Source organism: Tubulanus polymorphus, chromosome 2 (assembly GCF_964204645.1).
Source record: "Tubulanus polymorphus chromosome 2, tnTubPoly1.2, whole genome shotgun sequence".
In the NCBI taxonomy this organism is placed as follows: domain Eukaryota; kingdom Metazoa; phylum Nemertea; class Palaeonemertea; order Tubulaniformes; family Tubulanidae; genus Tubulanus; species Tubulanus polymorphus.
Window position 1 is genome coordinate 13,162,529 of NC_134026.1, and position 15,073 is coordinate 13,177,601.

General features: G+C 36.2%; 1 protein-coding gene across 9 annotated transcripts in view; it reads right to left on the reverse strand.

Annotated features, from left to right (window-relative positions):
* LOC141900776 (spermatogenesis-associated protein 6-like) overlaps positions 1 to 15,073 on the reverse strand; it is a 159,375-nt gene that overhangs the window by 108,878 nt on the left and 35,424 nt on the right. For all 9 annotated transcript variants that reach the window (XR_012618768.1, XR_012618769.1, XR_012618767.1 and 6 more), the window contains one exon: positions 9,289 to 9,455. Coding sequence is in view for 6 of the 9 variants with exons in the window: in XM_074787808.1 (XP_074643909.1) it covers positions 9,289 to 9,455 (167 nt within the window). In the remaining 3 variants the exon portion in view is untranslated. The remainder of the gene's footprint in view (positions 1 to 9,288; positions 9,456 to 15,073) is intronic.

Sequence of the window (15,073 nt, forward strand, 5' to 3'; positions counted from 1 at the left end):
GACAATTAGTGAAACAAAAATATATGAAATCACGATCTTAATCATTTTTCACTTAGAGATGTATCTTATCTAATCGTAATTGCCACAGTGGAAAAATTTCCAAATAAGTTCAAATGGAGTTATTTAACATGGAGCACGCCCGAGGAACATGATTTATTGTGTAGCCATTCCTAAGTTGTAATTCTTGTAGTTAACCTCATCATTGCTAAACAGGGTTAACAATAGTAAGTTAAAGATTGTTAATATATGTGAACAATTGCTATCAAATTGAAATATTGTTTACTCATTGAGTTATAATTTGCTAAAAAATTCGAAGTATGAGTCATTATTCATATCTAAATGCATATATTGTGTGTTTGATAGAGAGACGTATCTACAAAAACAGGCAGTTTTATTTTTCACTTACCGGCGTATCTAACAGGATAAGGTGTCGTATCTGGTGAAAATCAGAAATTTGGCCCCATAATTTTGGAAAATTGAAAAACAATAACACCATATGATAATTAAGGTAAACCTCTCGATTTTGGCCAAATATAAGGTTGAGATGACATGAATGTCTATACCCATCGAGCTACCAAACTTTTCCCGATTTTCAAAGGCCATTTGTGAACTAGGGGTCCAGGGACACCATGCCCACTTGGGAAGTGGTTTCAAATGCTCAACAATCTAACATAACGCCCCCTAGTGACCATATACAAAAACCAATGACCTTGAAACCCACCAAAATCATGGAACATGTCAGCAGCTATGATTTTGTAATTGATTGTGATAACAAAATATGCCTCGTTACCAATTTAATATCGAAATACTAAGTTATTCTACTATTCAACGCCCCCTGGTGACCATATGCAAATCACCACAATCGTAGTACATGTCATGAACTTCATGGTAACAAAATATGCCTAGGTACAAATCTAATAAGGAAATACTAAGTTATTTTACTATTCAAGCCCACTGGTGACCATATAGAATAACTAATGTCCTTAAAACTCACCAAAATCATGGAAGATGTCATGAGCTTCAACCTTGCAATTGATTGTGGTAACAAAATATGCATAGGTACAAATATAATATAGAAATACTAAGTTATTGTATTATTCAACGCCCCCTGGTGGCCACATACAAAAACCAATGACCTTGAAACTCACCCAAAACATAGAACACGTTATGGGCTACAACTTTCCAATTGAATAGAGCAACACAATATGCTTAGGCATCAATTTAATGTGGAAAAACTTTTCCCACCTACGAATGAGTACTGATGACACCAAGATGACCGCCAATTGCGTCATAATTGGCTGATCAAAAATACCATTTCTCAGGTATAAAACATCCTTTTCAAAGAATACCCATCACAAATTGCAATGAGAAATGGCAAACCAGTAGGAAGCTACAGGACCTACAATTCTGGCCAAAATTGACATTTTAGGGCACTAAAAAGGTCATAGGATGGCCATCTTCAGTCAGATCGACCCAATTTTTTTTATGCTGATGGGCCCTTGGTAGATTCAAATATAAACGAAAGATCAAGGTAATTGATCAAAGCGTCTTCAAAATTTCCCTCGAAAACTTCGAAAATGTGTAAAAAGTGCTGATTTTGGCAAACAACAATGGCTGCCAGTCAGCCATCTTGAATCTGACTGAGCCAGTTTTTGGGCTGAAGATGTATCTAGGGTAGATACATGTATAAACCAAATATCAAGACATTACCTTGAAGCGTCTTCAGAACTTCCCAAAATAACTGGATTCCCTCTACGGACGGACGAACGGACAGACGACGGATGAAAAGTGAACGCAATAGCTTGCTGGGACTAAAGTCCCAAGTGGGCTAAAAATCAATTTTTTGGAGATACGTCGGTTATTGAAAACAGCGACGATATGCAGTGGAAAGCGCGTATCTCTTTCGTCTTACTAGGTATTAAATTCACAGACATAGCGTCACTTGGCAGAATAAAAGTCTCTCAGATAATAACTAGAATGTCGCTGGTGACGACTGACGCCCCCACATCAGGTGAAACGCCTGAGAGTAAAGTACACCATGAGGATATATTGAATTGTATATGAAGCAGCTTAGGTATTCAATAGTGAACAAATACATCATCAGCAAAAATAGAGTAAAGTAACTCAATAGGAATAGTCGAATAGTGAACGAATATTTGATCATCAAAAATAGAGTAAAGTAACTCAACAGGAATAGTTTGAATAAGGAAATACTCCATGAGTTAATGTATAGAGCATTCGTTGTGTGACAATTCTGGAAATATGCAACCATTAAAATTATTGAAGGCATATCATATAGTCACTAACATTAATGCTAGCCTGTAAACTCGATCAGGACTTATATCAGTTACTCACTTCTTCGAGCTGTGACATTGAACTTTCACCTACACTACTCAAAATTGAATCAGTTAGGCCTACTTATAGTCACAAGATTAATTCATTAATTATTTTACGTAGTAATCGTAAACAATCAATGAATTAGAGCCCGGAAATGAAAATTCCAAAACAACTTCTGGTGACCTTGACCTTTGACCTACAGGACCCAACATCTAATCAGTTATCTATTTACTCTAGGACAATCCATCAATTTAATTTCACCAAGTTATCTTAAACCATTTATGAGTAATAGCCTGGAAATGAAAATAGCAAAATAACTTCTGGTGACCTTGACCTTAGACCTACACGACCCGATATCTAAGCAGTCACTGTAGGTCTCTAGGGTAACCCATCCATAAAATTTCAGCAAGTTATCTTAAATCGTTCATGAGTTAGAGCCCGGAAATTAAAAATACAAAACGGCACCTGGTGACCTTGACCTTAAACCTACAGGTTCCAAAATCTAATCAGTTAGCACACGGTCTCTGGGATAACCCATCCATAGAATTTCACTGAGTTATATCAAATCGTTTAAGAGTTAGAGCCCGGAAATTAAATTTACAAAATGGCATCCTGTGACCTTGACCTTGGACCTACAGGTCCCAAAATCTAATCAGTTACCCACAGTGTCTAGCATAACTCATCCATTAAATTTCACCTAGTTATCTTAAACCGTTTATGAGTTTGAGCCCAGAAATGAAATTTACAAAATGACTTCCTGTGACCTTGACCTTGGACCTACAGGATCCAAAATCTAATCAGTTACTAACCTCATCTAGTACAACACAGTTGTTAAATTTCAGGAAAATTTGTCAAAGGGTTTGGGTGCTAGGGCACGGAAACCACTGCGGACAGACGGACGGACGACGTAGTGAATATAGTATGCCCCCCACAAGTTTTGTGTATCCAAGTTTGTGTGCCGTAATATTTGTGAGAATCCTTTTCTTAAAGTGTGAAGCTAGTGGGTGCTCTCGCCCAGTTTTCGTCGATAGATATATTGTGATATTTGGCATCCAGCATTAAAACCATATATGTGACTTTTCACGAATTCCAGTGTGGTTTTCTGTCTCAGACACTCTGAGGAGGCGTTAAATTAAAAAATTTTCTTGGGAGAGGACCCCCAAACCACCCGCAATGGCTTCGCACCTTCGGCACTTGCATCGTCGTTGCAGAATAAGTTTAATATTTCTTACTGCGCTCTGCCATAAATTTGACCCCTGGAGAACAGTTTCCCAGTGTGTCGACTACAGTCGCCTATGGCAAGTTAAGGGTTAAAGGGTAAAGCTAGTTTCATCTAGGACAATTTGGCAATTTTTAAGTTATTGGAAAAGTCATGCAATAAAGATTATAGGTCATGTTTGTTAATGAAATAATTCATGAAATAAAGCTGCAAATGGTCTGTGAGTATTTAGATTTTCTTACTCTATCTAAATTTTTGGCTTCTGGTAATTTTGGGAGATTTCAATGGAGGTGGCCTCCCTAATAAGGGCCTGTATATATCTGTTCACTTACTTAGTAATAAATTATTAGGCCTATGTCACTCATTAATTTATTTGTAAACATAAACTTATGCCCATGCTCACTCAGTTCTCTCTAATTAGTGTTAGTCTGCCTGTTGTTTTTCCTTTGATTATACATGTACTCATTCACCTGATGAGTACACACTAAGTAGCGAAAGAGGAGAGAATCCCACAATGATAATAAAAAGTCCGAAAATGAAACTTCGAGATAGTAGTTTATTCAACGTTTCGACTATATCCTAATAGTCATCTTCAGGAATAATGAGATACTACAGAAATTATGAGATATATATACAATCCAGGGACAAAGAGACTAATTCAAGTAATCAGAGATGATACAAACTAAAGGAAAATTAACGTAGAAACAGTTACACGCTAAAATAGATTAAAGGGAAGCAAACTAAGGGGTGATTATAAACAACAATAGTGAGTATAAATATAAATGAAACTTAAAGTCAGTAGTAAAAAGAAAGACAAACTAGGGGGCACTTAAATTAAAACAAAGGTGAATACAAGTTAAGTCAGAGACGAAATTGATGAGAGAACAAATAACAAATAATCAAAGGGGAAATCAAGTGTTGAGTTTAACCAGTTTACAGAGGAATTTTGATATAAGTTTATTATGGGGTGAAAAACCATTGTTAAGGTTTACAACGTTGTTCGAATTTTCAATAATTAATGCAGATTCCAAAATATGTCTTCTAGTTTTATCGCTGCAAGGGTAAACTAATTCAGCATTAGCAAAATCAAAATTGTGTGAAGTCTGAAAAACATGACTAGCAACTCCGCTTTCAGGTTTAAAGTTTTTTACATCTAATTTATGCTCTTTTATGCGTTGATTAAGATTCCGACCTGTTTCTCCTATATATACTTTGTCGCAAACTTTACAAGGTATTTTATAAATTCCACAGTTTAGGGATTCGGTTTTCGGTTTGTTGTTAATCAATATGTTACTAAGTTTATTATTGTATTTAATTTCACTATTGTTGTTTATAATCACCCCTTAGTTTGCTTCCCTTTAATCTATTTTAGCGTGTAACTGTTTCTACGTTAATTTTCCTTTAGTTTGTATCATCTCTGATTACTTGAATTAGTCTCTTTGTCCCTGGATTGTATATATATCTCATAATTTCTGTAGTATCTCATTATTCCGACCTGTTTCTCCTATATATACTTTGTCGCAAACTTTACAAGGTATTTTATAAATTCCACAGTTTAGGGATTCGGTTTTCGGTTTGTTGTTAATCAATATGTTACTAAGTTTATTATTGTATTTAATTTCACTATTGTTGTTTATAATCACCCCTTAGTTTGCTTCCCTTTAATCTATTTTAGCGTGTAACTGTTTCTACGTTAATTTTCCTTTAGTTTGTATCATCTCTGATTACTTGAATTAGTCTCTTTGTCCCTGGATTGTATATATATCTCATAATTTCTGTAGTATCTCATTATTCCTGAAGATGACTATTAGGATATAGTCGAAACGTTGAATAAACTACTATCTCGAAGTTTCATTTTCGGACTTTTTATTATCATTGTGGGATTCTCTCCTCATCGCGTCAACACGGATATTGTGTTTTACCTATCGTGATCATGCTACCCACGGATCGAAATATCGTATTAAAATTCTTCTTCTTCACGTTCCCGTACCTCGTCGCTAGCTTCCGAAATTATGAGAAATGCTATATCAAATCCAGGACTGCTAAAAGTAAAGTCAAGTTCCTTCAGGAGTGTTATGCCGAAAAAGTGGTTCCGCGATCACTTTCTTGGATTTGGAAATACGACTCCAGCTCTGCGTTTCCACCCGAAGCTAACAAGCAACTCAAATTCGCTATAGATCGTGCTAAGGAAGACTGTAACTATCAGTTCTATAAATTCCGTCAATCTCAAAATTATTTGAAGTCACACGTACCGGACCTATTCCTCTGGAAATCGCTCTCCACTATTGTTCAAGGCTCTGGAAAATATCATCAGCACAGAAAGTCCGTGGATCTTACCAACCAACTGAATAAACTCATTGATTCCAGCCCTTGGACTAGATTTAGCAACACCGAAAACATAGTAAATTTGTCTTCAACCACGTTATCTTCTACTCAGTGTCAACTTCTCGGCTACGGTTTGAATTTTTCTCTTCCTCATCAAGATAAACATGTTTTAGACTTTGTCACCCAATTGGAATATCGCAAATCATCTCCGAACAGTTTGGACTATAACTTTATATTCATGAATCTACAGGCTATATGCGATCAACTCAACAGGAACCTTTTTGAATATCTACCTCGTCGATTTCGGCTCGCCCTCCAAGAACTACGGAAGTTAAAGACTATTAAAATATCTAAGGCTGATAAAGGTGGCAAGATTGTGATTTTAGATCTGGATAATTATAATGTTAAAATGCAATCTCTCTTGGATAATCCTGGTGTTTATAAGAAACTTAAATCGAATCCTCTTCCTCGTATGCAAGCTAATTTCAACAGAAGTCTTTCGGATATTATTAAACGTTTCCCCTCCGCTAAAGAAACTCTGAATAAGTTCCATTCACGTCTTCCCTCTTTACCATATATCTATGGATTGCCTAAAATTCATAAAGATAATGTTCCACTGCGCCCTATAGTCTCCAATTGTAATTCTCCTACATACCGGTTATCTAAATTTCTCGCGAAACAGTTATCTCCGGTGCTCGGTTCGTTCTCTCCGTCGCACCTTCGCCATAATCAACACTTACTTGAACGTATTAAGAATATTATCCCTGGCAACGACAAATTTATATCATTTGATGTTACTTCCCTTTTTACCAATGTTCCTCTTGGACCTACTCTTGATTTCTTAAAACGCAGATTACCATCACTTAACATTAACTTCGGCATTCCTACGGATTGTATCATCGACCTTATCTCTATTTGTACGACGGACTCCTTTTTTGAATTCAACAATTGTTTTTACGAGCAGACATTCGGTATCGCTATGGGAAATCCTCTAAGTCCTATTCTAGCTAATTTATTCCTAGAACATGTTGAATCTGAAATATTGCCTCTTTACACTGATATTCACCCTAAAATCTGGCTCAGATATGTTGACGATGTTCTGGCTTTGGTTCCCTTTGACTTCAATGTTGATAACTTTCTTATATATTTAAACTCCCTTTACCCGTCTCTGGCTTTTACGTATGAATGGGAATCTAATAGTAAAATACCTTTTCTGGATGTTTTGATTTTTAACTGTGGATCCTTTTTGAAATTCGCGGTTTATAGGAAACCTACCAACGCTGAATCCTACCTCCATTACTTCTCTTTTACTTCTCCGGATATTAAACTCGGTTTAGCTCAAGGATTATTTCTTCGCGCTTTGAGAATTTGCGACCCCTCATTTCTACCCGATGAAATTCACCATATTAACCAATCTCTCAAAAAACTTGCCTACCCCGATTTCCTATTGAAAAAAGCTCTACTTAAAGCTCGTACTACGCATTTTAGAAATAACAACCTTAGAACTCCTACGTTGGCTACCGATAAACAGCCTATCATTGTACCGTATGTACCTTTCCTCGAGAATTCTAAAGTTTCTCTTCGGTCACTAAATAAACAACTCATCTTTAAATACAATAATAAACTTAGTAACATATTGATTAACAACAAACCGAAAACCGAATCCCTAAACTGTGGAATTTATAAAATACCTTGTAAAGTTTGCGACAAAGTATATATAGGAGAAACAGGTCGGAATCTTAATCAACGCATAAAAGAGCATAAATTAGATGTAAAAAACTTTAAACCTGAAAGCGGAGTTGCTAGTCATGTTTTTCAGACTTCACACAATTTTGATTTTGCTAATGCTGAATTAGTTTACCCTTGCAGCGATAAAACTAGAAGACATATTTTGGAATCTGCATTAATTATTGAAAATTCGAACAACGTTGTAAACCTTAACAATGGTTTTTCACCCCATAATAAACTTATATCAAAATTCCTCTGTAAACTGGTTAAACTCAACACTTGATTTCCCCTTTGATTATTTGTTATTTGTTCTCTCATCAATTTCGTCTCTGACTTAACTTGTATTCACCTTTGTTTTAATTTAAGTGCCCCCTAGTTTGTCTTTCTTTTTACTACTGACTTTAAGTTTCATTTATATTTATACTCACTATTGTTGTTTATAATCACCCCTTAGTTTGCTTCCCTTTAATCTATTTTAGCGTGTAACTGTTTCTACGTTAATTTTCCTTTAGTTTGTATCATCTCTGATTACTTGAATTAGTCTCTTTGTCCCTGGATTGTATATATATCTCATAATTTCTGTAGTATCTCATTATTCCTGAAGATGACTATTAGGATATAGTCGAAACGTTGAATAAACTACTATCTCGAAGTTTCATTTTCGGACTTTTTATTATCATTGTGGGATTCTCTCCTCATCGCGTCAACACGGATATTGTGTTTTACCTATCGTAAGTAGCGAAAGCTTGTGTGTCAAATAAAATAGTCAACCTTTAAAGTACTACTTGTCTTGTTGTATTCATTCTACCACAGGCATTTGAATATGGGCTTTGATAATGGATAAATAATTAATAATGCACCAGCGATATGTTATTCCTACTTCAATAATCCACCATGCTTCATAATGAATTTACCCATGATGCAACGCGCCCCCATACAGCTGTCCCGATATTTGTTGGCAGATTTAAGCATTACGAAGATAGGAGTGTTTCCTGCCTTTCTGTATGGTATAGACGATCATGAGTAAAACAGATGCATCATGGATAATTGAGATGGCGACCCTGGTGGTTTATGTCGTAGATAAGGCCAAACAAAAAATGTATTCTGGTTCTGGTAAGCGCGCGCGTCGATCTAACCCCCGCGTCAAAATTTTTTCTGAAACAAAAATCGGCTCCGAAATTCACACACCGCGCGCTAGCCCCAACTAGTCACCGATGGCGTCAAACGCGGAAGTAAAATGCGAAAGTTTAGTCCATCTATAAATTCATTGCTATTGTCTGATTGTGAATGAAAACCAAAAGCATGTTGATATCGATATCAATTTTGAAAGGGCCGGCTACATCCGTTCGGACGTGTTCCTGTCGACTAATCCATCACACTCGATATTCAAATGTAGGAATATTTTTTTTAAAAAAGAAAAAAAACCGCATCACCGCATCATTTTGTGCAGAAGGGCCTGACCAGAAACAGACTATTTTTTTTTTGGCCTAATGGTAAATTTCATCACTTTTAACTCAACAACGAGGTCAAAGCCCATATTCGATTTTACACCAGGTTAACACAGCTGCTCCTCTACGAAGCCTGCTAGATGACATCAAGCCACTAAAAACAATCATTTCCGATTCATTATAACAGCTAGATGAAATGGTTGCATAATTGTATAAAAAGTTAGGGCCTACCGGAAAGTCATCAGTTTTCTGCATGAGTGCATTCCTATCTTGAGACAAACCAGGAGCAAGGTGAGGGAATGGATATAAAAAGTCCCTCGCATTCACCTCATATGTGGCTAAAACTGTACCAGTCGCTGGGAGGTCTACCTGAATCAACTCAAAATAGACAGGGTCCCCTAAAATTCAGAGAGAGAAACAATATAAAATTTACAAGAATTAATTACCAGGAAACATTTAACATCATGTTTCACTAAGATTTTGCAAGGTGAGGGTATCTGTAAAAGATTTTAACAAGCGTGACCTGTACAGCAGCCCTCGAGGTCGAATTAATTTGGAAAACGGCTCAGGCAGGATTCGAAAAAATTCAATAGTAAATATAGTGGAAGAACAGCAAAAATAGAGTGAAAATATTGTATCATTTTAGAATGATGCCAAGTGAAAATCAGAGCAATTCAGTATGATTGGAGGCATAATGCTACTAGCCAAACCGATTTTGTGTCCTCTCCACTGTCTCTCATCATGCCATCCAATGTGGAGTATGACTGTATTGAGTAGGTTCCACACAAGTGAATACCAGTGCAGCTTATGGTTATGGTCCTGCACATGGTTGAGATGCACAGGTATCGGGTGTGGTCACCTTGGCCTAGCAAAGCCTCTCACAATAAAGTCACACAACCACATGAAAAGAAACAAAATGTAAGATGCTAAATACAAGACATATGATATGCCTGTAAAAGCAAGTAAGTGTTACATCAGAAGCAGATTTGGAACTGTTTTTTGAGATTTGTGCCCGCCCAAAAAAGAATATAGTAAATATAGTACAAATTTGCAACAAGAGCCCCAAGGGGCACTATGGCCAGCCTGTCAGCTTTTCATAAAATGGCAAATGATGCATTGTGGGTAAACTTTGTCCAAATACACTCCCAGCACATACAAGTCAATCCCAGGCAAATAATTTACACAATTCAATCGTGTTTTGCACAGACAGCGACTGGAGCTGGCAGGAACAAATACCTCAGATAAATCTTTTCCCTTTGGTCTTAATGATTTGAATGCTGAATACAATTGAATTTTCTGAAATTTGCTCAATTAAACAAAATTGAATTGGTTTTGCTGTTTTTCCTTGTTCAATAAAGTAAAATTGAATTGGATATATTTTTTGCAGAATAAAATTTGATTGAATTTGCAGTTTGAGCACATGGCTAATTAGCATATCAAGGTCATCCATCCGATTTGAGAAAAAGCTACTTTTCCCGGCTTTTGCACATTTGTCAATGATATTTTCTGTAGTTCAAATAAAAATATTCCTCCCAAAAACCAAATCAACTAAAGATTTCAAAGAAATCGATATTGAAATACAATTTTACATCTTAAAATGAAGCCCGGGAGTAAAACGGTATACGATACCGCGGGTTCACGTGAGCACCTGCTGATCTCTGAGGCTAAGCCAATCATAGAGGAGTCTTTGCTTTCTGATTGGCTTTTTAAAACAGATGTTTTGGCCATCAGATTTTCACAAAAAAGCTCATATAAATTCTAACGAAGCCCTATTCCAAAATTCAGCTTCATAGGGGTTGGAGAATGGATAATGCTTTAATGAATGATTTGTATGAATATATGCTCAGTTGCAGTCAAAGAGCCTTTACTCTGGAAACCAGTCTCAAATTTGCTCCATTTGTATAGTAATAGGCCAACGGCTTGCCTAAAAATATAGAAAATATAGTGATATAGTAAAATTAGTGATGGGTCGAAGAAAATGTAGTATATATAGTAAATATAGTGTCGCTGTGAGGCCTGAAGGGCTATATAAATTCAAGGCCTTTAGCCCATAATATCTAAATAACGAATTTTGTAATTTTGTCATTGGATAATAATTGTAAAACAAGTAGCGATTTAAAGGTTTTACAAGCAGTACAGCACCTCCTAGAGGTCAAATTAGGAAAATGGCCCCATAAACTAAATTTAATCAAGATCAGATTATAATTTTAGGACAATTTAAGCAATTTAACGATTTTAAAAGCGCCACCTGTACAGGGCCCCTAGAGATTGAATGAGGAGAACGGCTTAATAACTTTCTAGCTCTTGGCCCATAGTATCTACCAAGTTTCGTCAAGATTGGATAATGATTGTAGGACTAGTAGCAATTTACAGATTTTACAACCCTTACAAAAAATTCATATATGTTATGCGAGTGAATAACACACATTACATGTGTGAAAGGTGTGAAAGACACAAAAAACACATGTGATTCCTGCCATCACACGTGTGATCTGTGTGAGCCTATGACATGTGTGAATAACACATGATCACACGTGTGATGTGAAATACATGTGTGATTGAGAAATACATGTTTGATTCACACATGTGATTGGCTCAACAACACAGAAGACATGTGTAACCGCTGGGATCAAACATGTCATAGAATAACACATGTGATTAACATCAGTTATTCCAATCTGCAACACGTGTGATTGTACATGTGATCACTTCGGATATGAACCATTCCAATGTTGATTCCAAATTCTGAACATCTGCATTTTTGTCAGTCCATTTTGGAATAAAAATATTTCCATAACTGTACTCATTATTTCAACATTTTCAACACGTACGTTTAGATTTTATGCTGCGCCTACTGTGCAAAAAACCTAGTACGTCCATTCCTAGTTTGTATTTTCATTAGGCTAAATTAATAAAATAAGGTTATTATATATTTTCGCATTTGCTGTTGAGTTTTTTAAAAAATATATTCATTCAAAACAGACTTCGAAAAATTATCAGGTATTTACGGGATTCAAACCATTCACGACAGCTAGCAAAGGACAGGGAATGAGAATGCAGGCATGCACGGCGCCATTTGCAATTATTTCAAGGATGTTTTTGCTGTTTTTAGTCAATTTTCATGTTTAATTTCTTAGTTCGAACAGTCCAGTGTTTGAATTCAAGCTCCAAGGCAAGTATAATTGTGTTTCATCAAATATTTATAGTCGACAATGATGATTGAATTTACTGTAATCGGTAAAATCTGTGGCGTGTGCTGAATCAATTAAATCAAATTCATTCAAACTTTATTTGATGCATGGCAAAGTACAACATGCCCATGCCTAGCTTTTTCAAGTAGGCCTAGATTACACCATGAACTCTTATCAAATCACAATCCGTCCAGTCATGAAAAAGATCCATGTTTGCATACTACACTAATGATTGAGTTCAGATGATGGGAGAAAATTGACTTTTTACGGACAATTACATCGAAAATAATGACAGAAAATATCAAGAAAAAATGTCTTTTCTCAAATTATGAATGGAAATGCATACCTAACTTCGGCATGAAGTTTTTGGCAGATTTTCAGAAAATCTGAGCGCCGAGTAATCAAAACAGCCTTAGATATCCCCTTGATTGAATTCAGAAGTTTTCATGAAAATCTGTCTATTGATATGATCTCCATCACACACAAATACATGATGATTCATCATGAAAATACATGGTAGTGGGTTTTCCCCCAATGACTCAAATAGACACTCTCCACGTTCCTGGTATGACGATTTCTATGCACTGTGTACGACGTTTATTAAACAATTTATTTTTGTAATTTGAACAATTTCCAAGCTTCACTCCCCTCTTTCCCAATTTTACTGCCCTTCTATAAACTTCACTGCTTTTCACAGCCGGCTGCGACGAACCTAGGGCCACCTTCAGTTATCGACTTTAGTCGAACTAAACGAAACCGAATGTCCGTTAGTCGGAACAATATTCCGGAAATAGTTCGAAAATCAAGGGCATTCGGTTATCAGTATCGACAACTAGTCAACTAGCTACAAAAACTGAATTTGGCCCTGGTAGTTAAATCATTTGCAGTTTCCAAGAAAACTTTAACTAGGCCACACGCGAGGTGTGCTTTTCATATACATGCACAGATCAAGACACCACACTGCAGCGAGTATATGTGTCACGCACGTGTGTTGATCACGAATATACGTAAAAGGGAATGTGTTCTACCGAAACAAATGTAATTCCAACAACAAATAAATAACTAAATCGATAAATAAGCAACGGGTTCTGATGAAATTGAATAGGGTTAGAGCTTTTATCACTGCAATGAATGTTTTAAAAGTTCCGAAGAAAAAATAAGCCTCGTTTGGGTGTCATTTTGTACCAAAGGAAGAAAGTTTCATATGCGATAACAAAATGGACTTCGCTAAAGCAAAAGTCGATAAAAAATGATAACATGATTTGCACTTGCTAGCCATATAACTTTCTGTTATATTAGAGATCTATTTATCAATAAAGTTATTAACCTCTTCGCTACCATGCGTGATGTATATTTACGTCGCAAATATATTCATTTACTACAATTGCTGGTGTGGTGAGTCACTACGCCGCTGGTGTATAGATGTACCAAATGATCGTCTGCTTCAATTTAATTACACTATTTACTCATAGATGGCGAATCAGTGCCTCAAATACTGAACTCAATCAAATTGAATTCATGCTTGAGTGACAACATGCACCACTTCGCGCGCGAAACAAGAAGGCACGTGCATATTTTTTAGCTGTTTCTTTTATAGAATGTCATCCTGGTCCAAATTTAGTAGACAGTCAATCCCTACTGGAAATGGATCATTACAAGTTATTCGATCAAAATCCATTGATCGATCCACAAATCGATCAAAAAATCGATCAATAATTATTGGTGATCAATTTCTGATTTAATCGATTTGATTCTAAACAATACCATCTGATAGCTGAGGACCTTAGCTTCACAAATATATATGGTTTGTAGGGGTGATTATTAGTATTTTCTGAGATCTAAATACAAACACGAAAATATGTCTAAATATGGGAAAATGCTCTGGTGAGGGGCGTTACATTACCTATGGTAGCGAAGAGGTTAATGAAAGCCATTTAAGCGAAGAGGTTAATGAAAGCCATTTACCAGGCTATATGTATTGCTTCCTTAGATTAAAGAATAACTCATGAATTAATGAATTAGTTCTTTTTAATGCAGCCTCTTTCAACAATAACCTTACATGTGAACTGAAATCATTAGTACTCATTGGCCTATTCATATGTATTGTTTCATTAGATTAAAGAATAACTCATTAATCAATGAATTAGTTCCCTTTAATCTAGACTCATTTATCAATAACCCAGAATGATTGAGAACTGATACTATTAGTTCTAGCTAGCTTTTCAAATTCTGCATCTATCGTTGTCCTCAGATACATTTTTGGTAACAAGAAAATTGTGAAGAAAATTTAGCCATATGATCAGCATTTTAAGATAATGATGCTAAACCCAAGGTTCCAGGCTTCCACATATACTGTACCTCCCAATGTCCCAGTTCGGAAGACTAATTGTCAAAAGACTAATTGGACGGGTACTAAATGTACAAAGACTAAATGTCGGAAGACTAAATGTACCAAATTCGGCTATAGTCGGTGTACAAGTCAAGTTCAGTCCATTCTTCTCATGTTAACATAAGTCACTTTTGAAAACAGTGCTATGGTAATTCTCTTAAGCCGCGATCACACAAGCATTTTTGGCCTGGGCCAAATTTGGCCCGGAGCAACTGTTCACATGGGTGCCAAATGGGCCCGAGCCTGTTTGGCCCAAAATTGGCCTGACCAAAAACGTCGGACCAGGCCCTAGCCAAATTTTAGCACCAGAAAAATGATTGCGTTTGAATTGCAACTGACACCGGAAATGATCCACTTTGCTTTGTTTGAGCATTGTTTAGTATCGAGTGAATGGTTTCTGTGTGAACGCGCTCTCTAATTACGCACGGGCCAAATT